This window comes from Chelonoidis abingdonii, chromosome 19, assembly GCF_003597395.2.
Source record: "Chelonoidis abingdonii isolate Lonesome George chromosome 19, CheloAbing_2.0, whole genome shotgun sequence".
Classification (NCBI taxonomy): Eukaryota; Metazoa; Chordata; order Testudines; family Testudinidae; genus Chelonoidis; species Chelonoidis abingdonii.
In genome coordinates, this window is record NC_133787.1 from 42531476 (window position 1) to 42558717 (window position 27242).

Below are 27242 nucleotides of genomic sequence, written 5' to 3' on the forward strand. Positions count from 1 at the left end.
ACTTGTGCAGAAGATTGTATGGAAGATTTTGGGAAACTTTTTCACATCTGAGTGTGTCAAACTGCCAAAGTGCAGGCAGCCTGACCCAAGGGGTCACTCAGAGCAAAGCCTAGGGTTGGCAACAGCGGGGAGCACTGCAGAGCAAACTACTACTCTCAGCCTTGTGTGAGGCACCACCATGTTTCAGATTAGATTGTAAGCATTTCAGTGGAGAGAGTACAAAATATATCAGATGGACAGAACAGGTCACGCTGGTAGGGGAGTGACACTATATGTGAAAGAAAGCGTAGAATCAAATGAAGTAAAAATCTTAAATGAACCAAATTGTACCGTAGAATCTCTATGGATAGTAATTCCAAGGTCTATAAATAAGAATATAACAGTAGGAATATATTACCGACTGCCTGACCAGGATGGTGATGATGACTGTGACATGCTCAGGGAGATTAGAGAGACTATTAAAATAAAAAACTCAACGGGGGATTTAAACTATCCCCATATTGACCAGGTAAATGTCTTCTCAGGACAGGATGCAGAGATAAAGTTTCTTAACACCTTAAATGTCTGCTTCGTGGAGCAGCTAGTCGTGGAACCCACAAGAGGAAAGGCAATTCTTGATTTACTCCTAAATGGAGCACAGGATCAGGTCCAAGAGGTGAATATAGCTGGACCACTTGGTAATACTGAGCACAATATAATTAAATTTAACATCTCTGTGGCGAAAACACCACAGCAGCCCAACACAGTAGCATTTAATTTCAGAAAGGGGGACTACTCAACAATGAGGAAGTTAGTAAAACAGAAATTTTAAAAAGTGGAAACTTTTTAAAGAAGCCATAACAGAGGCTCAACTTAAATGTATACCCCAAATTTAAAAAAACAAAAAAGTGCCACTGTGGCTAAACAACAAAGTAAAAGAAGAAGTGAGAGGCAAAAAGGCATCCTTTCAAAAGTGGAAGTTAAATCCTAGTGAGGAAAAAAGAAAGGAGCATAAACTCTGGCAAATGAAGTGTAAAAATATAATTAGGAGGGCCAAAAAAGAATCTGAAGAACAGTTAGACAAAGACTCAAAAAGTAATAGCAAAAATTTTTTTAGGTACATCAGAAGCAGGAAGCCTGCTAAACAACCAGTGGAGCCACTGGACAATCAAGATGCTAAAGGAGCACTCAAGGACGATACGGCCATTGTGGAGAAACTACATGAATTCTTTGCATCAGTCTTCACAGCTGAGGATGTGAGGGAGATCTCCACACCTGAGCCATTCTTTTTAGGTGACAAATCTGAGGAATTGTCCCAAAGTGAGGTGTCATTAGAGGAGGTTTTGGAACAATTGATAAATTGAACAGTAATAAGTCAACAGGACCAGATGATATTCACCCAAGAATTCTGAAGGAACTCAAATGTGAAATTGCAGAACTACTAACTGTAGTCTGTAACCTATCATTTAAATTGGCTTGGTACCAGATGACTGAAGGATAGCTAATGTGACGCCAAATTTTTAAGAAGGCTCCAGAGGTGATCCCAGCAACTATAAGCTGATAAACCCGACTTCAGTACTAGGCAAACTGATTGAAACTATAGTAAAGAACAAAATTGTCAGACACCTAAATGAACATAATTTGTTGAGGAAGAGTCAAAATGGTTTTTGTAAAGGGAAATCATGTCTCACCATCTACTAAATTCTTTGAGGGGTCAACAGCATGTGGTCAGAGGGGATCAGTGGTATAGTGCACATTAGATTTTCAGAAAGTCTTTGAACAAGGTCCTTACTAAAGACCTTAAGCAAAGCAAGCAGTCATGGGACCCTTTGGCTCGTCAGGCGTAATCCATTGGTGGGCTGTGAGACAGTGTTTACATAGTCACAGCTGCTGCACTCCGCAGTGGCTGGCCCCCCCCGGTTGCCGTTCTGGCCATGGAGCTGCAGGAAGTGGTGGCAGCATTGTCTTCTGTGGCCCGCGCTGCCAGGTTGCCATCCACTGGATAAGAGGGAAGCTTCTCACTGGATTGTGACTGGTTTAAAGTAGGAAACACAAGGGTAGGAGATAAATGGGTCGTTTTCAGAATGGAGAGAGGTAAATAGTGGTGTCCTTGCAGGGGTCTGTACTGTGTCCAGTCCTATTCAACATGTCATAAATTATCTGAAAAGGGTAAACAGTGAGGTGGCAAAATTTTGCAGATATACAAAACTAACTCAGATGGTTATCCCAGCAGATTGTGAGAGAGCTTACAAAAGATCTCACAAAACTGGGTGACTGCGGCACACAAATGGACAGATGAATTCGTGTTGATAAATGCATAGTAATGCACATTGGAAAACATATCCCAGCTTATACATTATAAATTAATAGGGTCTAAATTACCTTACCCACTCAAGAAAGAGATTTTGGAGTCATTGTCGATAGTTCTCTCAAAACTCCAGTCAATGTGCAGTGGCAGTCAAAAAAGTGAACAGAATGCTGGGAATCATTAAGAAAGGGAAAGATAATAAGACAGAAAATATCATATTGCCTCTATTTAAATCCATAGTACGCCCACATCTTGAATACTGTGGTTACCCCATCTCAAAAAATATACATTGGAATTGGAAAAAGTTCAGAAAAGGGCAACAAAAATGATGAGGGGTATGGAACAGCTTCCGCATGAGAAGAGATTAATAAGACTGGGACTTTTCAGCTTGGAAAAGAGATGACTAAGGGGGAGGTCTATAAAATCATGACTGGTGTGGAGAAAGTAAATAAGGAAGTGTTATTTACGCCTTCTCATAATACAAGAACTAGGGGTCACCAAATGAAATTAATAGGCAGCAGGTTTAAAACAAAAGGCAGTATTTCTTCACACAACACAGTCAACCTGTGGGACTCTTTGCCAGAGGATGTTGTGAAGGCCAAGACTATAACAGGGTTAAAAAAAATAGATAAATTCATGGAGGATAGTCCATCAATGCTATTAGCCAGGACGGGCAGGAACAGTGTCCCTAGTCTGTTTGCCAGAAGCTGGAAATGGGCGACAGGGGATGGATCACTTGATGATTTCCTTGTTCTGTTCATTCCCTCTGGGGCACCTGGCATTGGCCCCTGTTGAAATACAAGATACTGGGCTAGATGGACCTTTGGTATGGCCATTCTTATGTTTTTATGAGTAGCGGTGGCTGTTCTCTAACCAATAAGCAACCCTGCATCCTGGTTTTTCATATGATGTCCCAGGAGCTTCTTTAAGGACAACTGAACTGCCACAGTTCTTCATTCCATTCCTCAAAATATGGTACAGAGCAGAGCATGACCTCTTCTTTCCAGGATCAAATGGGCTAGTGGGATGAGTGTTCAGTGTGATGAGCTGTGTTTGAGTGAAGAGGAAAGTTGAATGAGTGCAGACATTTGCTGCACCGTTCCTTGGCTCAAAGTGAATGCTTATGACACTTGCTAATTGTTTATGATAAATTCAGTCAGACACTAAGTTACTGGACAAATTCCTTGGCTCTGAGGAAGCTGCTGAATGACAAATCACTAGCAGTGACCCCAGCATTTTTAAGGCACTTTTGTTGGAGTATTTCACAACCCTAAAAATGGTTATATGGAAGTTTTTTATTTTGAAAATATGGTCTCCTACTCATAGTGGCTCTGACAGATGCTTGTTGTCATGCTAATGGTCTCCAGCAGGAGATGTGTCCAGCCCTTTGCTGGGAGCTAACTTATCTCTGCTTTACCCTCAGGGTGTTGAGCTCTGTAGTTATTGCTGGTTGCTCTCCTTTCTCCTCCTTCCATTTTTATCATGTGTTTGAATGACGATCATATGCAAAATGGCATTAATAGAATTATGGTTGTATGGGTAAGAACTCGGAAGTTAGGAAATGCCAGAGTTAAGGTAGCTTGTTTAACCTGATCTCCTCCCCCTGCCTTGTATGTATCATCAGTTGAAGTAAATGGAACTGTGCTGATTTACATCAGCTGGGGATCTGGCCAAAAGTGTTTTAATTATATGGTCTTACTGCTTCTCTAACAATACAGTTTGGTATCACACCACATATCTGCATCGACTTCGACACATTCCGAAGGCTGCTGAGCTCCTGCAGCTCCCACGGACTTCAGTGCATCAGGATTTGTACCTTAGAGAGAAAAGAACTTTCCCATATCAAATGTCCAAGGTATGTCTTTTAATAATTTCTCCGCATCCTAGGACGTCATATTGAGGAGGATTTTTTTCTTTTATGGACATACATTTCTAAAGAGAAACCTATTCTGTCATGATTTCAGCAGCTTCTTAGAGACATACAGGGGTTCCAAAACTTTTTGTCGGTGCGACCTCATTTTGAGACTTACTGTTTCCTGTGCCCCAGATAGCAACATAATGACCAAGGAATCCAAGGAATTTACATAGAAAGTACATTATTTAATGCTTTGTAATGTGACGCAGGGGCTTGCATGTTGCAATACAGCTTCCTGAAGTCCAGTAGCAAGGGAGAAATTGTACATCTAATTTCCAATGTAACATTAGTGACAGGTCGATACCAAGACTTGATGGGCCCAAGTGAGCTGAATCCAGCTTCACACAAATACGTGCTCATGAATGGCACCATCATTTTTAAGGCGCATGTTGAGAGTGCAGGACATTCATTCTTGAAAGTGATCCAGAACTCCAGGAGAGAAAATTAGGCATATGTTCCTCACAAGAATAGATTGCAGGAAATTTCGATGAGATGTTCAGTTTCAGCTGCTGGCAAATCCATGGCATCAGCCTTGCACTGAAAGGGGTTTCACACCCAATCATACTTTTTTATGTCTGAATCAGGGAAGAAGGATGCAAACTGTTCCTCCAGACAGCTAAAATACTCAGCCATTCCATGTGGGAGGCTGAATAATTCCATTGTCAGCCAGGAATTTGCAGAGCTGCAGGAAGGATTCATAGTTTGTCTTCAATGATTATTCTTCCAGAAAACAATTTTCTTCATGAATGCTGTGATTTGATCACTTGGCTGAAGGATGTGGGTGTTCTTTCCTTGAAGGCCTGTATTCAATTCATTCAGTCTCTGATATGTCTGTGACATAGACAAGAAGGCACATCTTCCTTTGGTCACAAAGAAAATCAATGAATTCGCTCTTTTTGCAGTCCATTGCAAAGACATGCAGGTCATGTCTTAGTTCAGAAAATCTGCCCCGTACTTTTCCTCTCGAGAGCCAGCGAGTTGCAGTGTGGAACAACATGTCATGATTGGACCCCATTTCTTCTCACAGGTTTGCAAGCAGATGTGCGTGAAAAGGCTGAGTCTTAATGTAGTTCATAGTAGACAAGACCTGCTGAAAAAATTAATCCAACTCTGGATTCAGAGCTTTAGTTGCCAGTTGTTCTTTGTGAATTGTGCAGTGACTCCACACAGTAGATGGAGCAACTTTTTTACTGAGGCAGGACTGTCATAAACAGGGAGCTAAGGGTTAATGTTTCTTTCACCTGTAAAGGGTTAACAAAGGGAACCAAACACCTGACCAGAGGACCAATCAGGAAACCGGATTTTTCAAAGCTCAGGGAGGGAATGTTTGGGTCTGTGTCTTTTGTCTTCTCTCAGCTATAGAGAGGATCTTTCTATCTTCAAAGCTTCTAATCTCAGTTTCCAAGTTGTGAGTACAAAGTAGACAAATAATAGGTTTTATTGTTTTTTGTATTTAGCATTGTGTAGTTTGCTGGAATGTTTAAATTGTATTTCCTTTTTGAATAAGGCTGTTTATCTATTTTTCTTTTACAGCAATAGCCTGTGTATTGTCACTTGATACGAGACTATGTTTATGTGTTTTTCTTTCTTTTATATAAAGCTTTCTTTTTAACTGTTTGAGTTTTCTCTGGTAGGCTAAGGACGAGGGAAGGGAAATTCTCTATGGTTTAGATCTACGGGGTGGATCTGAACAGCCTCAGGGGAAGAAGAGGGGGGAGAGATACTTAATTCTCGGTGCTTGTATTTCAAGGACTTTGAAGCTGTATCTCAGGGAAGCCTGGGGAGGGGGAAAGAGGAGACAGGGGGAGGTTATTTCCTTTTGTAGATTCCAGGTCTGAGTCTTGGGGGTCCCCAAGGAACTTTGGGAGACCCAGGAGTCACCTGAAATCCTGGCTGTGGCAGCGATATCAGATCTAGCTGTCAAGTATCAGAGGGGTAGCCGTGTTGTCTGGATCTGTAAAAGCAGCGGAGAATCCTGTGGCACCTTATAGACTAACAGATCGTTTGGAGCGTGAGCTTTCGTGGGTGATACCTGCGTCTGACGAAGTGGGTATTCACTCACGAAAGCTCACGCTCCAAAACGTCTGTTAGTCTATAAGGTGCCACAGGATTCTCTGCTGCTTTTACAGATCTAAGCTGGTAATTAAGCTTAGAGGGTTCATGCTAGCTTCTCAGTTTATGAACGCTAAGGTTCAAATCTGAGTAGGAAGCTATGACAAGGACGGAGCTCCATTTGTGCAGAAGCCCAACATGCGATCACATGGTATATTTTTGTCTTGCATGTAGCCGGGTAGCTTATTGAACATTCCTTGTGCCATCTCATGTCTGGGAAGGAGACAGAACAGAATGTCTTTGAGCACTGCACCTCCCTATGTGTATTACACAAAAGCCAAGAAATGTGCATCACAATCCTCAGTGCTCACATCAATTTGAAGAGCAAAAGCAGCTGTGTTTTTCAGACACTCCACCAGTCACGTGTTTTCCTGATCTGCTACTGTCATCTCGATTCTTCACTGTGTTCTTGGAGAGTGATTTGCCTTTGAGTTTCTTTGCCTTGTTTTCCCTCACATATTCACCATATCAATTGCAGCTTGCAAAATCAAAGTCTCTCCAGTTGTGTGAGGCTTCTTGGCCTGTGCGATGTAGTAACTCTCCTCAAATGATCCCTTTTGAGCTTAGTCAGAGATGGGCATGGCTCTCCAATTGTTGATGCAAAAGTTCTTCTTTCTGGCACTGGAAAAATTATCTTTGTTTTCCTATGTACTCTTTGTGAAAGGTTTCCAAGTGTAGTTTAAGTTTATTAGGCTTCTTGCTTTTGCTAGATAACACCGTGTGACATAGCAGGCATTTTGGCTTTGCTTCATTCTTGACCAAAACACTGGCAAAGCCATGCTCAGAGAAAGGCTCATCATATTTGTGAGCATGTTTCTTGGATTCTTGTTTTTTGTTCATAACTGCATCACTAGACTCATTGCTGGAGGTTGAAGCAGACACTTTGTGTAAAAGTTAGTCCATTGTGCCTCACCACAAATCGAAAAGAGAAATTCACTGTTAAGCAAATGAGGCCAGGAGTTGGGATGGCCATGTGTGGTGATACTGTCTCTGTGCTGCCCTAGTGACTTACTATGATTCTTTACCTTTGAGGGCCAATGGGGTGCTCGAAGACACAGGCCCTGCCTTAACAAGCCACTGCAGATTCCCATCTTAGTAAAGGCCAGCACAAGCTCCTACCAGCCCGAGAAGAGAGAATACTCTGACACGGCTGCTGCCCACAGATAAGAATCTTCTGGATGCAAGTCCCTCATCTGGATGCTTGCACAGTCAGATGGTGCAAATGGACAAATTGCCATCTGTACAGCCATCTCCACGCAGCCAATGTGTCCAGACCTGTTCCACAACCGCTGCGCCAGCAGGCCACCATTTTTCTCTACAAATCGGTATCCTTCGCACAGTGTGACCTCGCATGCACCATATGTGCAAGATCAGGCTGTGCGGAGTCCGCCATTTTGGCGTGGTGTTTGTGGAGCAGGTCCGGACATATGTAGAAGGGTTTCTACAGGTATGGTAGCAACAAGAAGGAGATCACGGAAAGTGTGGGACCCTTAATGAGTCAGGGATACAACCTAGTGACAGATGATGTAGAAAAAGCTGAAGTACTCAATGCTTTTTTTGCCTCGGTCTTCACAGACAGGGTCAGCTCCCACACTGCTGTCATGGGCAACACAGTCTGGGGAGGAGTGAGCAGCCCTCAGCAGTAAAAGAACAGGTTAAGGACTATTTAGAAAAGCTGGATATGCACAAGTCCATGGGTCCAGATCTAATGCATCTGAGGGTGCTGAGGGAATTGGCTGATGTGTTTGCAGAGCCATTGGCCACTATCTTTGAAAACTTGTAGCGATCGTGGGAGATCCTGGACAATTGGAAAAAGGCAAATATAGTGCCTATCTTTTAAAAAGGGAAGAACAACCACCTGGGGAACTACAGACTGGTCAGCTCACCTCAGTCCCTGGAAAAATCATGAAGCAGGTCCTCAAGGAATCCATTTTGAAGCAGTTAGGGGAAAGGAAGGTGATCAGGAACAGTCAGCATGGATTCACTAAGGGCAAGTCATGCCTGAACAACCTGATTGCCTTCTATGATGAGATAACTGGCTCTGTGGATATGGGGAAAGCAGTGGATGTGATATATATCTTGACTTTAGCAAAGCTTTTGATGTGGTCTCCCCACAGTATTCTTGCCAGCAAGTTAAAAAGTATGGATTGGATGAATGGATTATAAGGTGGAAAGAAAGCTGGCTAGATTGTTGGGCTCAACGGGTAGTGATCAACGGCTTGATGTCTACTTGGCAGTCAGAATCAAGCGGAGTGCCCCAAGGGTTGGTCCTGGGGCTGGTTTTGTTCAATATCTTCATTAATGATCTGGAGGATGGTGTAGACTGCACCCTCAGCAAGTTTGCAGATAACACTAAGCTGGGGGGAGAGGTAGAGACGCTGGAGGGTAGGGATAGGATACAGAGGGACCTAGACAAATTAGAGGATTGGACCAAAAGAAATCTGATGAGGTTCAACAAGGACAAGTGCAGAGTCCTGCATTTAGGATGGAAGAATCCCATTCACTGTTACAGACTAGGGACCGAATGGCTAAGCAGCAATTCTGTAGAAAAGAACCTAGGGGTTACAGTGGACGAGAAGTTGGATATGAGTCAACAGTGTGCCTTTGTTGCCAAGAAGACCAATGGCATATTGGACTGTATTAGTAGGAGCATTGCCAGCAGATTGAGGGAGTTGATTATTCCCCTCTATTTGGCACAGGTAAAGCCTGATCTGGAGTACTGTGTCCAGTTTTGGGCTCCCCACTACAGAAAGGATGTGGAAAAATTGGACAGAGTCCAGCAGAGAGCAACGAAAATGATTAGGGGGCTGGAGCACATGATTTATGAGGAGAGGCTGAGGGAACTTGGATTGTTTAGTCTGCAGAAGAGAAGAATGAGGGGGGATTTGATAGCAGCCTTCAACTACCTGAAGTGAGGTTCCAAAGAGGATGGAGCTAGGCTGTTCTCAGTGGTAGGTGATGACAGAACAAGGAGTAATGGTCTCAAGTTGCAGTAGTGGAAGTTGAGGTTGGATATCAGGAACCACCATTTTACTAGGAGGGTGGTGAAGCACTGGAATGGGTTACCTAGGAAGGTGCTGGAATCTCCATCCTTAAAGGTTTTTAAGACCAGGCTTGACAAAGCCCTGGCTGGGATGATTTAGTTGTGATTGGTCCTGCTTTGAGCAGGGGGTTGGACTAGATGACCTCCTGAGGTCTCTTCCAACCCTGATATTCTATGATTCTATATTTGGGAGCAGATAGCATTGTCTCATGGGCTGAATCTGGCCCATTGCACTCACACCCCATGTGCTGAAGGCATAATCCCATTTGGGGTTGTGACCCACAGTTTGGGAACTGCTGTCTTAATAGTTTGACTACATCTCTTCTCTACAGCTCATGAACTGTATTCCTCTATTCCACTCTTCATATGTAATTTCTCTTAAACTGTAATGTCTTTAGAACAGTGTGTGTTTGTACAGGACCTAGCATAATGGGGCCCTATTCCTCCCCTGGACAGACCATCTGCTCTACGCATTCCCACCATTCCCACTTGTCCGCAAGGTTCTGCTCAAAATCCGCAGAGACAAGACGACAGTCATACTGGTGGCACCGGTGTGGCCTCATCAACACTGGTACACCACACTGCTGGAGCTGTCAGTGGACACCCCAATCTCACTGCCTCTAGTCCCGGACCTGATCACCCAAGACCACAGTTGCGTTCATCACCCAGACTCCAGTCCCTTCACCTCACAGCTTGGAAGCTTCATGACCAAACCCCATGGAGCTCATGTGCTTGGAGCCTGTTAGGGAGGTCTTTCTTGGTAGCAGGAAACCCTCCACCAGGGCCACCTACCTGGCCAAGTGGAAAAGGTTTGCTATCTGGTGCTCTCAGAGCCCCACACTTCCAATGCAGGCACCAATACCACTTATCCTGGACTAACTACTTCACTTGAAACGGCAAGGCCTGGTGGCATCATCCATCAGGGTATGCCTGGCAGCCATCTCTGCCTTCCACCCAGGAGTAGCTGGGCATTCCGTCTTCGCCAACACCGTGGTTGGCCATTTCCTAAAGGGTGTGGACAGGCTGTACCCGCAGGTTAGACCACCAATTCCAGCGTGGGACCTTAACCAGGTCCTGTCCAGACTAACGGAGCCACCGTTTGAGCCCCTGGTGACTGACTTGCTCCTCTACCTGTCATGGAAGGTGGCCTTCCTAGTCGCTGTTACTTGGGCAAGAAGGGTATTAGAGCTAAAAGCCCTCACCCCCAACCCTCCTTACAGAGCTTTCTATAAGACAAGGTGCAGTTTCAGCCTCACTCGGCCTTTCTTTCAAAGGTTGTGTTCCAATTCCACTCCAACCAGGACCTTTTTCTACCTGTTTTTTACCCTAAGCCTCACACTGATAGCCGAGAACAAAGGCTGAACTCCCTGGGCGTTCAACAAGCACTGGCCTTTTACATTAAATGCACAAAGCCAGTTTATAAGTTGAATCAGCTGTTCGTGACAGTGGCAGACCGGATGAAAACACTTCCGGTCTCATCGCAGAGGATCTCATTGTGGATCATGTCCTGTGTCCAGGCATACTATGAGTTAGCCAAAGTCCAGACCCTGCACTAACTGCACATTGCACAAGAGCACAGGCCTCCTTGGCAGTGTTCCTGGCCCAAGTCCCAATACAGGAGATCTGTAGGGTGGCGACGTGGTCCTTGATCTACACTTTCATCTTGCATTACGCAAGTACTCAGCATGCCAGAAACGATGCAGCATTCGGCAGAGTGGTGCTCCAGTCAGCGATTCCATGAACTCTGACCCCAACTCCTGGGTAAGGCTTGGGAGTCACCTAATTGAAATAGATATGAGAAAGCACCCAAAGAAGAAAAAATGGTTACTCACCTTCTCGTAACTGTTGTTGTTCAAGATGTGTTGCTCGTGTCCATTCCATTACCCTCCCTCCTGCCTCTGTCGGAGTAGCCAGCAAGAAGGAACTGAGAGGTGCCAGGTCAGCAGGGTCATATATTCACCGCCATGAAGGCGCCACTCCAGCGGCCTCCACAGCTGACCTGATGGGTGCTGCTATGGGAAAAACCTTCCGACGACTGTGCACGCGACAAGCACACACCTAACTGGAATGGACATGAGCAACACATCTCGAAGAACAACAGTTATGAGGTGAGTAACCGTTTTTTTCTATGTGAGAGCTTAGTATCAGTGAGAAATTCAGGAGCACTCCTAAGATGTAGACTGAATTGACCAGTTGTATCTGTTCACCTTCAACCAGAGAAGACTGCACTGTCACTGCAAACTCTCTTCAAAGAGCTTCCCTCTGACATTACTTCTGATTTCCTCTGCTTCCCCTTCAGCCAGCTGTTCCTCATCTGTAAGCTGACCTTGACCAAGCATTGGGCCATTTTGGTGGTCATATGTGGTGAAGGACAGGTAGAGCTGTATATGCTCTGCATATTGCTGGCACGTGTGTCCATGTTGTTTGATCCGTTCACCTAGTTTCTGTATGTAGCTGTTGAATAGGACTGGTGAGAGAATTGATCCTTATTGTATTCAATAAGTGAGGGGTCTAGAAGAGGAAATGCGGTTTCCCCACTCTGCTTGTTGGGAGTATCCCTCCTGAAAGGACTCAAACAATTATAGTGCATTACCCTGGACTCTGCTACTTTCTCTGCAGCATTTGATAGTCACCCATGAAATAACGTGTCTTGTCTGAGAGAAGACCAGGAATATGAGAATAGAAGTTTGTCTTTGGCTAACTTTTCTTCTATGAGTTTTCTCAGGAATAAAAGGTTCTTGTTTTACTGTCCTGCTGGAATACATAAAATAAAGTGTCAGTCCTGAAATCTTACAGGCAAAAAGGACCAGGACCTGGCCTCCATGGACCCTGCCCTATTCCAAGACCCAGGCCAGAACACAAACCAATGCATTTCAGCAAAACCATTGATTGACCTGTTTGTATTTGGTGCATGATATAGTCCTGCACCTGGGAATAGGGATATTTTGCCGCAGAGCAACTTTTGATGGGTTGGTGGTTAGGTGAACTTGACTCTGTTGCTTGGCCTGGGGATGAACTGCATGAAAGATTTTACGTCTTGGTCTTAGTGGAAACTGCACTGTCTGTTATTTCATAAGCCTCTTGTGTGCCTGAGGCTAACTGGATTAGTGAAGGATTGCATGCGTGCATGGTTTATGAAGCTTCTTTGATTACAAAGTCCAAAAATATATTACTTTTTATTATACAAGGGGTTTGTTTTTTCTTAATTTTTATTTAAAAAGACGACAAAATTCCAGACATTCTCTTGTTCTGCTGTCACAAATACTTTCCAAAGAAGGGAAAGAAGGTGAGTTTCCTCTGATTTTTCCTTGATTAATTTTTTATCCTTTAATTTTCTTTCTAGTTTGTGCCCCACTTCCCTTGCTCAGTAACTGCCTGGGCTCACAGACAGCCCCTCACACACATGGAAGCCAGCTGGTGCTACCTGTTCTGCAAGATGAGCTCCCAGCCTTGAGATCTCCCCGAGGTTTTGCTTTGCTGCTTCCCTGACTACTCCTTTCCAAGAGTATCTTTCAGTAGCACTGTTCCCTTATCCAGGCCAAGCACAACTTCATACTGATCATGCCAGTTAAAAACAGCATGAGAGATGGCTGTCAGATATTTCCAATTTTATCTCCATTTATTTGTACCACTTTGATTTTTTTAAAAAAAGTTTAAATAGTCTAGTTTTTCATATAGCTGGACTATGCCAACACGTGCTATTGCTGTTTCCCGGTACTTAACTAGGCATTTTAGCACCTGGGGTGAACAAGCATATTTGCACCCCCTACTAGAGTGCACGGGACTATTTTTTAGTCCCGCTCATATCCCGTCCCGCAATACTCACTCGCACTCTAACCCGCTCCTGCATTGTTTGCTGAATTGTTCTCTCACCCTGCTAGTAGGGCAGCAGGTCCTGTGGGACCCATGGGATCCCAGTCTCGCTGGAGGACTCCCAGAAGCAGGGAAATATCTGTACAGTGGTGTTGCTACTACAGTCTAAGTAATCAAACCCATCAAAGCTGTGAAACTAATATAACCAGGCAGCTTTCTGAGAAAGGGACAGAAAACCTGGGATAATCAAATACTTCTCTGACTCAGAATATGGTGGATTGGATCTGTGCCTCCACTTGTGTGGGTACGGTGTCTGAACAGGAGAGGGTAAATGCATCAATCTTGCTGGGGGAATCTGATACCAGTTTTGCTGGCTGAGATTCTGGATGTGCCGAATGCCCTTTCCTTGACTATATGTGAGATGGATATCCATGGCTAATGAAAGAGTGAGTAAAGTGTAGGCCTGTTGTTGATGTTTAATACTTCCCTTTTAGAGGGCGTAGTGCCTATTAGTCTGAAACAAGCCACAGTTGGACTATTCCTAATATCTGTGCCATTTTCTATCTTTTTTCAACCTCTTGTTTCTAAGAAACTTTTGTGGAGAAGGTAGAGGGATGGCCAGTATCAGCATTATCTAGATCCTTCTGGTTTGCTTGGCCCTAACTCGTTTGGAATTAGATCTTGTTACGGTATGTAGGCAGTATTAACATCTTTGATTCATCTTCCCGGTGATGGAAATCGGTCAGGTGCCCCCATTAACTACATTAATTCTTTTAGGCACCTTTGATACAGATATTTCTGGTGTTGATTCAATGCAGAACCTGGCAGGACTGCTTTACAGCACCTTCGCTCAGGAAAACTAGAGTTGTGAAGGACAATTGCTCATCCATCCCAAGGGGTCTTGCAGTATTCTACTTTAGGTCTGTGGTTCAATGTATGTGTGAAGGCACTGGGGGAGCATGCAAGATGCACTTGTCTCCAGATTGTCAGCTCCATAGCTCTGCTGCATCTCACCTAGAACCTGCAGAGTCTGATTTTTTTCAGTATCTTGCCAAGAGAAGGTCCTTGATGAAAGCCAGCCTGCTTAATCTTATTCTGGACAAGACACTTGATGTTGGGGGATAGGAAGAAGCATTTTGACAAACTGGCTGGAACTATGAATTCTTTAACTGAAGCAGTATTATGTCTGTACTTTAGTTTTACTGATTCAGAATCCTAGGGCTGTCTTGGATTTATTTCTGGTCCTGAATTCCCAAAGACAGCAAGGGTCAGAAGTCTCTTATCTTCAGCTGTCTCACAGCTGACAACTTCACTGCTTAGATCTAGATTTCACTGGTCATTTGTGCATTTGTCACCACCAGAGTTGATTATTCTAAAGCACCCTACCTGGGGCTTCCTTTGAAGACTACATGGAAGGTCCTGGTAGTGCAGAATGTCACTGCCTGCCTTTTAAGCAGGCAGGTTGACATAGGCACAACACCATGCTATCTAATGGCTTCCTGTTCACTTTGGGGTAAAGCAAACTGGGGAGGATTATTTATAACCCCCAAATCATCTGGGACCCATTTATCTCCAAGACTGCCTCCACTCTGAGCCCCATCATGGTGATTATGAATGGCAGAAGGTATCTGCTGTCTGCCTCAAGGGCCAAATGCCAAGAGATAGCTGCCAGGACATTTTGATGGAAGACTTCAGAACTGGCTCATTTTGCAGTCCACAGAAGCCCACATTGGACAGTGTTTAGTACTGTATCAAGACATATCAGTTTGAATTGCTTGGTAACTAGCAGGAAGTTCCTTGTTCGTTTGGATTAACAACAAAAAGAGAAACAAAGCATTTGTTTTGTGCTTTAGACATCTCTGACATAATTTAAAATACACTGTAGAGAACTCAGTACCCTCCCCAAAATGAGAATAAAGGGAAATAACCAGAGATACCTGTTAAGTCCAACAGTATCTGGACAACATCCTGCCATACTCATGAACACCTTTGTGTTTCTCTTCCTCCACAAAAGCCAGTGTAGTAAGATGAGGCCCTGAAACATAAACCCTTGTATCAGAGGCCCGGTATGAGGCGTTAGGCCTGAACTAAAGGGAATGGTCAAGACTTTGCTAATATAAAGCAAAGTTAAGCTGTGAGCCAGAGGCAGGCCCTGCTCACAGAAGCTGGCAAGGAAAGGGCTGATGTTGTAAAAATACACATACTGGAAAGGTACCAGAACCCTCCGATACTTGCACATTCCACACAGATAACAAGGAACAGGCTGACCCCTCCAAAAGATGGGCCGCCAAAGGGCAATATGATGAATAGAGTTGTTTTGTGAGAGGGATTACTACATAGAGGGATTGCACCTTGCTACATAGAGAGGTTGCACCTCAATATGTCAGAAGTGATGTGTAACTTGTTTGTAGCTTGATCTGGCCGAGGGGGCATTGGAGTGTCCCACCACTGACTGAGCCGGTCCATTGTCAGGGAGCACATATGTACTAGCAGAATTGTAGACTTCTGATCCGGGGAGCTTGAGACTGCTTTCGTTTGGCAATAAACCTGGCTGAGTGCCTTCGTATCTTACAGGAGTCTGTGGTCCTTGGGCAGTTTGCCTGAAATCTGCTGTGCCACGCATGCACGCAGCCGACTTATCAACATTGGACAAAGCAGAGCACCACACTGGTGATGTCTGACAACAGCCAGGATAACTAGATCAGCCCTGCAAAGTGCCCTGAAGATCAACAGATTTGGGCTACTTTGGATCAAGGTGGAGCAAGCAAATTCAAAAGTTGATGGCCCCTCACGCACAATGCTCTGCAGACAGCTCCCCTGTTTTTATACTGAGGGAATAACTTCAGCTCTTAAACCCCAGCAAATGTTATCTGTGTCAGTCCATTACAAACCTATCTGGAGTTTTGTAGGTGAAAAACAACAGCTGGAAACCAATAGACAGCCATTGTTGATCCTGGAGTGGAAGTGTGGCGGATGGTGACCTGATAGCTGGTAGCGCTGATGAGAGGGGCAGGGAATAGTCTAGTTTAGTGGCCACTGATGTAGTATTTTTATTTTGTATTTCTTTACTTGCCCCATCTATTTATTAAATGGTAGGGAGTCTAATCAGATAATGAATTTACCTTTACTCACAGAGATTATTCAAAACGGTCCTGGTCATTTTGCATAACAATTTGTAAGTATGAGGCACTATACAGAATACGTCCCAAATACCTCCCAGGGTTAAATACAGTTTCAGTGAGATAAAGAGGTAGAGGATGAGGAAAACGGTGTATTCAGCTGAGATGAAGTGAGCTGGAGAATTTGAGGCGGAGTCTCACAGAAGCCTGTTCCTGCTGGCAGGAACTTCTGTTTGAGAGGCATTCAACCTCCACTGATAAAAATGCAGGAAGGGACAGAGGACAATGCTAGGCAAAAGGAGGGAAGCAGATGGAGGAATAGGAAGGTGACAGATCTTGGAGCAAATCCATGTAGAGTTTACATACACGGAGGTCAATTTTGAAGTAGAATCTGAAATGAGTGGAGAGTCACTAGAAAGTGTTGTGGTTGTATTGCTTTATACCTGTGAGGTGGGCAACAGCATTCTGCATGCCCTGGAGTCTTGATGGACGAGAGCTGAGGAGGCCATCTCTTGAGTGAAATCTCTTTTTCTCCATGGGCCCTCAGTGAGTTAACACTCTGGGGCTGGAAAGTATAAATATTCTTTTTACTTTCTTTATTTTCTGGATAAATAATTGGTGATACACATTTGAGCAGTACAGCAGTGACATGCAGTGATTATTTCTGTTCTTCACAAGGGTTTCTTCTCTGAGGTGATTTTGTGAAAGTATATGAATCCCTGGAATGTTTTCCTCTGTATGACTCATTCCTTGTTTAAAGAAAACAGCCTTAATTTGAATGCAGTAACAAATCTGCTCCCTATTCGGCTTAGTCCCTCTCCATCCAGGCCTTGTTGGGTGGTGCAGCTGTGACTGACCAAGCAGATACCACAGGTTTCCAACCATGCACCTGCCTGCTGGAGAATGCATTACTGAGTTCATTAATGTTTCATACTAATGTATTCTAATGTACTTTAATTTTTTATTTAATGAAAATTCTTACCTTCAGGCTTGGTACATCAGGCAGAAAGTGTTGTTCTGTCCCAGCTGGGCAGTGTGCTTACTAGTTGGAAGTTTGAATCGGAGAGAAATGTGATCAGGAACAATCTGGCTGTCTTCTCGGGAGCAGCTGAAAATTACCTTTTGTGAGTGTTTTGCTCCCTTCTCCTGTGGCAGTAGGAAGGATATGGATACGTGCACTTGATAGGCTCCACCCCTCTGCTGAATAACTAATCAATAATTGGTAGAGAAATAATTTTACTCTCCTTGCCCGCCCGCCCTACCTTGTGATGTGCATGATAATAAAGGAAAGCTGGGTCCTCTCGCTAACCATTTTTGGAAGGGAGCTATATTTATCTGACCTCTGTTTTCAGGAGAATGCTGTTTCAATAGCTCTTCCTACCCCTATATTAGCTCTCCCCATTTTCTAGGTCTGGTTGATGGTACAATATTTGGGGCATCTCTTAAGCAGCTGTCAAAGCTGCTGTTCCTTTGACTGACAATCTAAGGCAGGGGTCAGCAACCTATGGCGTGAGTGCCAAGGGCAGCATGCAAACTGATTTTCAGTGGCAATCTGCTGCTGGCCTAAGGTTCCGTCTGTAAATGGCTTTCCATTTTTTGCAGCGCACTGCAATCTTGTAACTTCCTTCTGTAGCTTTGGCTGTAACACCTGGTCTAATCTTAGTTGCTGATGACTTATGACATGCAGGAGACCAGGCTAAATAAGCTGGTGGTTCCGACCGGCCCTGGACTCTCTGGCTTATCTGGCCCCCATCACTGCACTGAGCAATTCATTATTTTTAAGACATTTACCCTCCCGGCAGACATATGGGGCAGAGCAATTGTTCCCATTGTACAGAGGGAAAACTAAGGCACAAAGGAGACATCCACACCGTGATAAAAAACTCACCACACCAAGTCTCAGCCTTGGTCAGCTGACTCAGGCTTGCAGGGCTAAAATTAGCACTGTAGATGCTGCAAGACCCTTTCTGGGATCTCAGAACCTGAGCATCAACATCACTCTTTTCAGCACCGCGAGCTTGAGCCAGCTGCTGCCCATTTATTGCAATGCAGACATACCCAAACAGGTTGAGTGACTGGCCCAAGGTCGCATAGGAAGCCCGTAGCAGAGGAAGGCAGGGGCAGTGAGTTGTATGGGCCTGTGATGCCCAGGCTCCAGGAATATTCATGGCCTGAGGGCCCAGCTCCACCAATGTTCGGAAAGGTTAACAACTGATCACTCAGAAGCCTCTGTGTAGCTTAAAGTATCCAAATATGTGCCAGACATTGGAAAACTCAGCAAGGAAAAGCAAGGGCAAGGATCACACTAAACTGGTAAGATCTGCATTTTAATTTAATTTTAAATGAACCTTTTTAAACATTTTAAAAACCTTATTTACTTTACATACAATAGTTTAGTTATATAATCTAGACAGAGAGAGACCTTCTAAAAAGGTTAAAATACATTACTGGCACGTGAAACCTTAAATTACAGGGAATAAATGAAGGCTTGGCACACCACTTCTGAAAGATGAGCAGGTGTACTTGTGGCATCTTAGAGACTAACAAATTTATTTGAGCATAAGCTTTTGTGGGCTTATGCTCAAATAAATTTGTTAGTCTCTAAGGTGCCACAAGTACTCCTGTTCTTTTTGTGGATACAGACTAACACGGCTGTTGTTCTGAAACCTGAATGGTGGCTGACCCCTGATCTAAGGTCTTGGGTGTGTGGAGGTTTGGCCTGTGGGGGTTTGTCCTACCCTAGCAGCCTCCCACACGCGGCAGGGGCAGACTTCCTATCTCCATGTAGCTTCTCCCATGGGAAAGGTAGGGGGAGGTGTAGACTGAGGGCCTGTCTGTCCTGGGGTAGGAGCGTGGATATCTGTCGGGGAGAGAGTGTTTCCCCGAGCTGGATAGGTTGGGAGGCAGGGTAGGTAGAGTGGGTTTGTCTACCCTAGGGCAGGGGCTGATAGTGACTGGTAGGAAGCTGGGTGGAAGTGGATGTCTACTCTGGTGCAGGAGTGAGATGTGTGCTCTGGCAATAGTTAACAGAAGGGTGGGATATCGGCTCCCACCAGCCCCCCCATAACTTATGAGCCCCCATGGTGCAGACTCTTTCTTTCCTCCTTGGGGGATCTACACCAGAAAGTCTGCATAGATGTGTATAAGGGGGTTGTCTACCTCCAAGCTTTTGACAAGTTCTTTCACTAAAGCCTGTTATGCAAAGTAAGCAGTCATGGGATAAGAGGGAAGGTCCTCTCATGGATCAGTAATAAAAGATAGGAAACACAGAGTATAAATAAATGGTCAGTTTTCACAGCAGAAAGTGGTAAATAGCAAAGTCACTCACAGATCGATACTGGGACTGGGGCTGTTCAACATACTAATAAATTATCTGGAAAAAGGGGTAAAGAGTGATGTGGCAAAGTTGCAGACGATACCTAATTGCTCAAGCTAGTTAAGTCCAAAGCTGACTGCAAAGAGTTACCAAAGGATCTCACAAAACTGGGTGGCTGGGCAACAAAATGGGAGATGAGATTCAATGTTGATAAATGCAAAGTCATGCACATTGGAAAACATAATCCCAACTATGCATACAAAAGGATGGGATCTAAATTAGCTGTTTCCACTCTAGAAACAGATTGTAGAGTCATGACTAGTTCTCTGAAAATATCTGCTCACTGTGCAGTGGTACTCAAACAAGTTAACAGAATGGAAGGGATAGATAATAAGATAGATAATATCATCATGCCCCTTTATAAATCCAGTATATAAGCTCACACCTTGAATAGAGGATGCAGTTTTGCTCGCTTCATCTTAAAAAAAAAAAAAAGTTAGAATTGGAAAAGTACAGAGAAGCGTAACAAAAATGTTTAGGGGCGAGGGCTAGTGCAAGGAAGTTTTGCCTAGGGCACGAAACTTCCACCTTGCACCCCCCACCCAGCTAACCTCGCACCCCCTCTCCCGGCAGCTAACTTAGCATCCGAGCCAGGGAGCCCCCCCTGCAGCAGCTAACCCTCCCCCACCACGACAGCTAACCCCTCTCCCCCATCCCCCCATAGCAACTAGCCCCGCCCAGGGAGATTCCCCCCACCACTGCAGCTAACCTTGCCTGGGGAGACTTCCCCCCTTCCCCGCCATGGCAGCTAACCCTGCCTAGGGAGACCTCTTCCCCCGGAAGCTAACCCTGCCTGGGTAGCCCGCCCCAGCTCACCTCGGTTCTGCCTCCTCCACTGAGCACACTGGCACTGCTCTAATTCTCCTCCCCGCCCAGGTGTGTGGTGCTGATTGGAGGAGACTTAGAGCTGGGCTGTGTGCTCAGCGGAGGAGGCAGAGCGGAGGTGAGCTGGGGCAGGGAGCTGTTCCCCTGTGCGCCCTCCCTGCGTCCCCCCCCCAGCTCAACTCCACTCCACCTCCTCGCCTGAGGGGACTTTTAGGCACCCCCAACCACTAGGCGCGCTAGGCGGCCGTCTAGTTTGCCTAAATGGGTGCACCGGCCCTGTTAGGGGCCTGGATCGATTAAAAAAAATCTGGGACTGTTCATCTTAGTAGTCTCTTTTCTAAGTGGGAGGAAAAGTGAATAGGAAGTGTTATTTACCTCTGCACGCAACACAAGAAATAGGCAGCAGGTAAACAAACATAAGGAAATACTTCTTCATGCAATGCACAGTCAAGCTGTGGAACTCATTGCCAGGGGATGGTGTGAAGGCCAAAAGTATAACTGGGTTCTAAGAAGAATTAGATTAATTCCTCGAGGATAGGCTCATCAATGGCTGTTAGCCATGATTGTCAAGGACATAAACCCACGCTCTGGATGTTGCTAAACCTCTGACTGCCAGATGGGACTGGACGATAGGGGATGGATCACCTGATAATTACCTTGTTCTGTTCATTCCCTCTGAGGCACCAGGCACTGGCCACTGTTGGAAGACAGGGTACTGCGCTAGTTGGACCTTTGCTCTAACCCAGTATGGCAGTTCTTATGTTACAAAGGGGTTGGTGGTGTCAGGGTAATGTTTGCTGAGGAGGGAAGAGGTCATAGTGAGGATATCTGATCTGAGCCTCAGATGCATCATTTACTACAGGCAAGGGGGAGCAGTTGCCCCCTGATCATGGTTTGCCCCACATCCCAGAATTTTCATAGGTTTTTATGTTCCATTACATCTTCCACTTTTTACATTTTCTTCCCCCACCACTTCAGATTTTTCAGGATATATATATATAATCACATAGAATATTCTATAGGCTGATACAGCTTTGCCACCTCCCCCAATTTTTCTGAAATGAACCTGCCCTCCCAGCAGGGGACTATCTAGTGGGGTGTAGAGGGCTGCATGAGTTAGTGTGGGTAGGAGCCATCCCAAGGCAGAGGATATAGGGGGAGGCTCTCAGCTCGGGGGGGGGGAGGGGGGTAGGAGCTGTAGAGGGAGGCTCTCTGCCTGGTGGGGTCAGGGGGTAAGAGCATAATAACAGTCATACTGCATCAGACCAAAGGTCCCTCTCTAGTCCAGTATCCTGTCTTCTGACATTGGCCACTGCCAGGTGCTTCAGAGGGAATGAACAGAACAGGGCAATTATTGAATGATGCACCCCCTGCAGCCCACTAGGATCTGTAGGGGACTCTGCCTTTGGGGGTGCTCTCTGCCTGATAGGGCCATAGAAGGGGCTCTGTTTGGTGGGTCTAGGGGGCTTTGGGGCTGTATGGGGGCTCTCTGCTTGTTGAGAATTTGGGCTATAGAGGGTCTTTCTCCCTTGGGAGGGGGATACTGGCTCTCTGCCAGGGGAGAGAGGGGCAGTTGGGGGTGGAGGGGGCTCTCTGCCTGTAGGGCTAGGGACCGTGTGTGGGGGAGACTTTTTGCCCAGGGGGAGGGGCTGTGGGGTTCTCTGCCTGTGGGGGAGGAGTTCGCTGGGTAGGGGCTGTGGGAGGGGCCTGGGGGCTGAGTATGGGAGCAGAGGTTGTGGGAGGTGGGGCTCTCTGCCCATGGGGGTAGAGGCTGTGGGAGGGGGGCTTTCTGCCTGGGTTTAGGGAAGAGAGCCTCCCCAGTCCCTAAACCCAGGCAGGGAGCGCCCCCCCACAGCCTATGGGCAAAAAGACACTCTGGCCCATCCCCCCGCCCCAGGGCAGAGAGCAGTCCCTGGGGCTGTGGGAGGGGAGGCTCTCTGCCCAGGGGAATTAGGGGTTGTGGGCTCTCTGGACAGGGAGGAGGGGGCATGGGGCTCTCTGCCCAGGAATATAGGGGCAGGGGGCTCTCGGCAGGGGCAGAAGGGGCTGTAGGGGGAGCTTTCTGAACAGGGAGCTAGTGGATGTGGAGGGGCTCTGTGCCTGGGTAGAGCAGGGGCTATGGGTCTCTGTGCCCAGGGTGGTGGTTAGGTGAAGGGGGGAACTCTCTGTCTGGGGTGGGGGCTCCCAGCCCAGAGGGTAAGTTGATGGGGGGGGGTGTCTCTGCCTGGGTGGAGCAGGGGCCTCTGTCACAGGGAAGGCAGCAGGGCAGGAGATGTGAGGGGGGCCTCTGCCCAGGGGAGACAGCAAGGCGGAAGATGTGGTCAGGGAGAGCGGGGGCTCTATCCTGCAAGAGGAAGGGAGGTGCGGGGGCTCTGTCCTTGGGAGGCAACAGACGAGAGATGTGTGTGTGTGTGGGGGGGGACTTTGTCCTCAGGAGGCAGCAGGTGGAGAGGCAGGGGCTCTGCTCCGGAGGGGCAGGGGATGGGGGGTCTCTGCCCCAGAGGTGGGGGGTTCTGCCCTGGGGGGAAGCAGGCGGGGGGGGTCCCTGCTTCCGAAGGGGCTAGGGGATGGTCTCGCCGCCGGGGGACAAGCAGGTAGATGGGGTCTCTCCCGAGGCTCCTGCCAGGGACAGCAGGCGGAGGGGGGTCTCTGCCCCAGGAGGGGGGGCCTTCTGCCTGGGGGAAGCAGCGAGGGGGGGGTCTCCTCCGAGGGGCTCTGCCCGGGGGACAGCAAGCGGAGGGGGGGATGAAGGGGCTCTGCCCGGGGGGACAGCAGCGGGGGGGCTCTGCCTCTGGGAGGGGGATGAAGGGGCTCTGCCTGGGGAGACAGCAGGGTAGGGGGGGCTCCGGTCCGTGAGGCGGGATGAGGCTCTGCCCAGGGGACAGCAGGCGGAGGGGGGATGAGGGCTCTGCCCCGGGACAGCAGGCGGGTGGGGGCCTGTGCCGGTATGAGGGGGGGAATGAAGGGGCCTGCCCGGGACAGCAGCGGGGGGCTCGTCGGAGGGGGGGGATGAATGAGGGCTCGCCCCCGGGGACAGCAGTTAAGGCGGAGGGGGGGATGAGAGGCTCTGCCCCGGACAGCAAGGCGGAGGGGGGGCTCGCCGGAGCGGGATGAGGGCTCTGCCCCGGGGACAGCAGGCAGAGGGGGCTCTGTCGGAGGGGGAGAGGGCTCTGCCGGGCTGACAGCAGCAGGGGGGAGAGGGGCTCTGCCCCGGGGGACACAGGCGGTGGGGGGCCTGGTCCGGAGGGGGGTGATGAGGGGGCCTGCCCGGGGACAGCGGCGGGGGGGGCCTCTGGTCCGGAGGGGGGGAAGGGGCTCTGCCCGGGGACCAGGCGGGGGGGCTCTCCGGAGGGGGGGATGAAGGGCCCTGCCCCGGGGACAGCAGGCGGAAGGGGGGAGAGGGCTTCGCCCGGGGACACAGGCGAGGGGTGGGCTCGGTCCGGTAGGGATGGGGGATGAGGGCCTCTGCCCGGGGACAGGAGGCCGGAGGGGGGGTCTGGGCGCCGGAGGCGGGGATAAAGGGGCTCTAGCCCCGGGGGACAGCAGGCGGAGGGGGGGGGGCTGGTCCGGAAGGGGGGAATGAGGGCTCTGCCCGGGAGCAGCAGCGTGGGGGGGAATAGGGCCGCCCCCGGGGACACAGGCCCGGGGGGGCCTGGCGAGGGGGGGAGAAGGCTCGCCCCGGGGACAGCAGCCGGGGGGGGGCTCTGGTCCGGAGGGGGATGAGGCTCTGCCCGGGGGACGCAGCGGGGGGGCCTGGTCGCGGAGGGGGGATGAGGGGCCCGCCGGGGACAGAAGCGGGGGGGGGACAGCGAGCGGAGGGGGGGAATGAGGCGCGCCGGGCACAGCAGGCGGGGGGGGCTCGGTCCGAGGGGGATGAGGCCGCCCCGGGACAGCAGCGGGGGGGGCCGGTTCGGAGGGGGATGAGGGCCTGCCGGGGGGAGAATAACAGCAGCGGGGAGGGGCTCTGTCCCGGAGGGATGAGGCTTCTGCCCCGTGGGACCAGAAAGCGGGGGGCACAGGCGGAGGGGGATGAAGGGGGCTCGCCCGGACAGCAAGGCGGGGGGGCTCTGGCCGGGAGGGGGAGAGTGGTGGCCCGCCCGGGACATGCAGGCGGGGTGGGAGAGGGGGCCTGCCCGCGGGGACCAGCAAGGCGCGGGGGCGGCTGTCCCCAAGCGGACGGTTCCCTCCCCCCAGCCTCCGACCGTATAACCCGGGAACTTGACTCCCCCCTCCGAGGAAACGTCGCACGTCTGGCCCACTCCGCGCTCCCGCCCCATTGACCGTGATTGACACATCGGGAGGGGCGAGTCCGGTTCAGGACGCCAATCGCGAATGGCTAGAGGGAACTTTGTCATCCAAAACGGGCGGGACTCGGTCTGCGCCGCGTTCGAACCGTCAGAGGGGACCGCGAGCAGCAGAGCGGCCTGGTCGGAGCGCGGCGCGCGGGGCCCCCAGGTGGGCCGAGTTCAGTGCCGCGGGGAGAGGGTATGTCAGGGTAACGCCCGAGGGGGGTGTCAGGGTAAGCCCGGGGGGGGGGGTCTGTGACAGAGGGGGTGCAGATGTAATCGCCGGGGGGGGCTGTGACAGTGGGTGGTGGTAGGTAGATGCCCGGGGGGGGTGGACAGAGGGGGGGTGGGGCGTAAATGCCCCGGGGGGCGTGACAGTGGGAGGGTGTCAGGTAATGCCCGTGGGGGCTGTGACAGTGGGGTGGGTAGGTATGCCCTGTGAGGGAGGCTGTGACAGAGGGGGGGCTGTGACAAGGGGTGGTCCAGGGTAATGACGGGGGCGGTGTTCTGGAACAGAGGTGGTGTCCAAGGGTAAGCGCCGGGGGGGGGGCTGATGACAAAGAGGGGCAGGTAAATGCCGGGGGGGGCTGACAAGGGGTGTCAGGGTAATGCCCGAGGGGGGGGGGGCTGTGACAGAGGTGTGGTCAGGGTAAATGCCCGGGGGGGGCGTACAGAGGTGGTGTGAAGGTAATGCCCTGTGAGGGGAGGGCTGTGACGGGGGGCTGTGACAGAGGGTGGTGGCAGAGAATGCCCGGGGGGGGCTGTGACAGAGGGTGCAGCGGATAGCCGGGGGACTGACAGCTGGGGTGGGAAGCGTAAATCGCCCTGGGGGCTGTGACAGTGGGGGTGTCAGGTAATGCCCGGGGGGGGCCTGTGACATGGGTGTGTAAGGGTATGCCCTGTGAGGGGAGGGCCGTGACAGAGTGGTGCAGGTAACGTCTGGAGGAGTGGGGGCTTGTGACAGAGGGTTAGTGCAGGGTAACACCCTGTGACAGAGGGTTTCAGAGTATGCCCTGTGGGGGAAGACTTCTAATGGAGTTGTGTGTATCACCGGAGACTGTAGGGAGAAGCAATTGTAGAACCCCTGGTGGCTTTTCCACAATCCTTAGAGCAATGATTTCTTCTACATAATTTGTATGTAACAGGCAAAGACAGAACTACATATGTGAGTTAGTAGGGCGTACAGTGGATATTCAGAACCTCAGTAAAGGGGGGTGAGGGCTCTGACTGGGGGTATGGTTCTGGGTGCCTGGGGCTTGGAGTGCAAGGAGGGGCTATATAAATCAAAATCCCAATTCTGAACCTTAGCGTCCCAAAGTGGAGTGCCTAGCATAAACCCTCCAAGCTTAATTACCAGCTTGGAATCTGATAGCGCTTGCCACCCGACAGGTAATTACAGTGCACTGTCTCACTCTGGTCCTCCCCAACAATCTTCCCTGGGGGACCCCAAGGACTCAGAATGCCCTGAAGTCTCACAACTAAAGCGTAATAACCCCCTTCCCCTTGCCCCTCTTTACCTCCCCCAGATTTTCCCGCCTGGTACACTAGGAGATTTCCCGCTTCATTCTTGAAACACACACCAGAGAGATTAAGTGTCTCTCCCCCTCACCCAAAGGCTACTTGCAGATTCAAACCTAGTCAATCTAACACCACAGAGATTTTCCCTCCCTTCGTTCCTAGCTAACAGAGAAAAACTCAAACAGGTTTTAAAAAGAGAAGCTCTTATATAAAAAAAAAAGAAAAAAGACATCAAAAATGTCTCTGTATCAGGTTGACAATATACAGGGTCAGTGCTTAAAGGTCAATTGCTTAAAAGAAAAATGAATAAACAGCCTTATTCAAAAAGAGATACAATTTAAAACATTCCAGCAAACTACACACATTTAAATACAAAAAAAACAATAGAAGCTTACTGTCTTTCTACTTTTGTACTTACAACTTGGAAACAGAAGATTAGAAAAGCCTGGAGATAGAAATCACTCTCATAGCCGAGAGCAACAGAACAGACTCAGACAAAAGACACGCACCCAAAAATTCCCTCCCTGAGCTTTGAAAAATCCGGTTTCCTGATTGGTCCTCTGGTCAGGTGTGTGGTTCCCTTTGTTAACCCTTTACAGGCAAAAGAAACATTAACCCGTAGCTATCTGTTTATGACAGGGCTCAGAACTGAGGCAGGAGGGTAGGATGTGGGATGGGGTGCGGGGTGCAGGCTCCAGGCGGTGCTTACCTCAGGCAGCTCCTGGGAAGCAGCGACATCTCTCTGGCTCCTAGGCAGAGGTATGAGCACAAGGCTCTGCGCATTGCCTGAGCCTGTGGGTATTGCCCCCTCGGCTCCCACTGACCATGGTTCCTGGTCTATGGGAGTTGCTGAGCTGGTGCTGGGGGCAGCATGCAGAGTCTCTGTGGCCTTCCCTCCACCTAGGAGCCAGAGGGAGATGTCAACAGCATCCTGGTTGGTTAATAATT

The 27242-nt window shown here is 48.6% G+C and overlaps 1 protein-coding gene across 1 annotated transcript in view; it reads left to right on the forward strand.

The window, feature by feature from the left end:
* Positions 1-24822: 24822 nt before the first annotated feature.
* The window catches only part of LOC116838685 (uncharacterized), a 383139-nt gene continuing 380719 nt past the window's right edge, over positions 24823-27242 (forward strand). The window contains exon 1 of the mRNA XM_075073854.1: positions 24823-24985. Within this exon, the coding sequence (XP_074929955.1) occupies positions 24823-24985 (163 nt within the window). The remainder of the gene's footprint in view (positions 24986-27242) is intronic.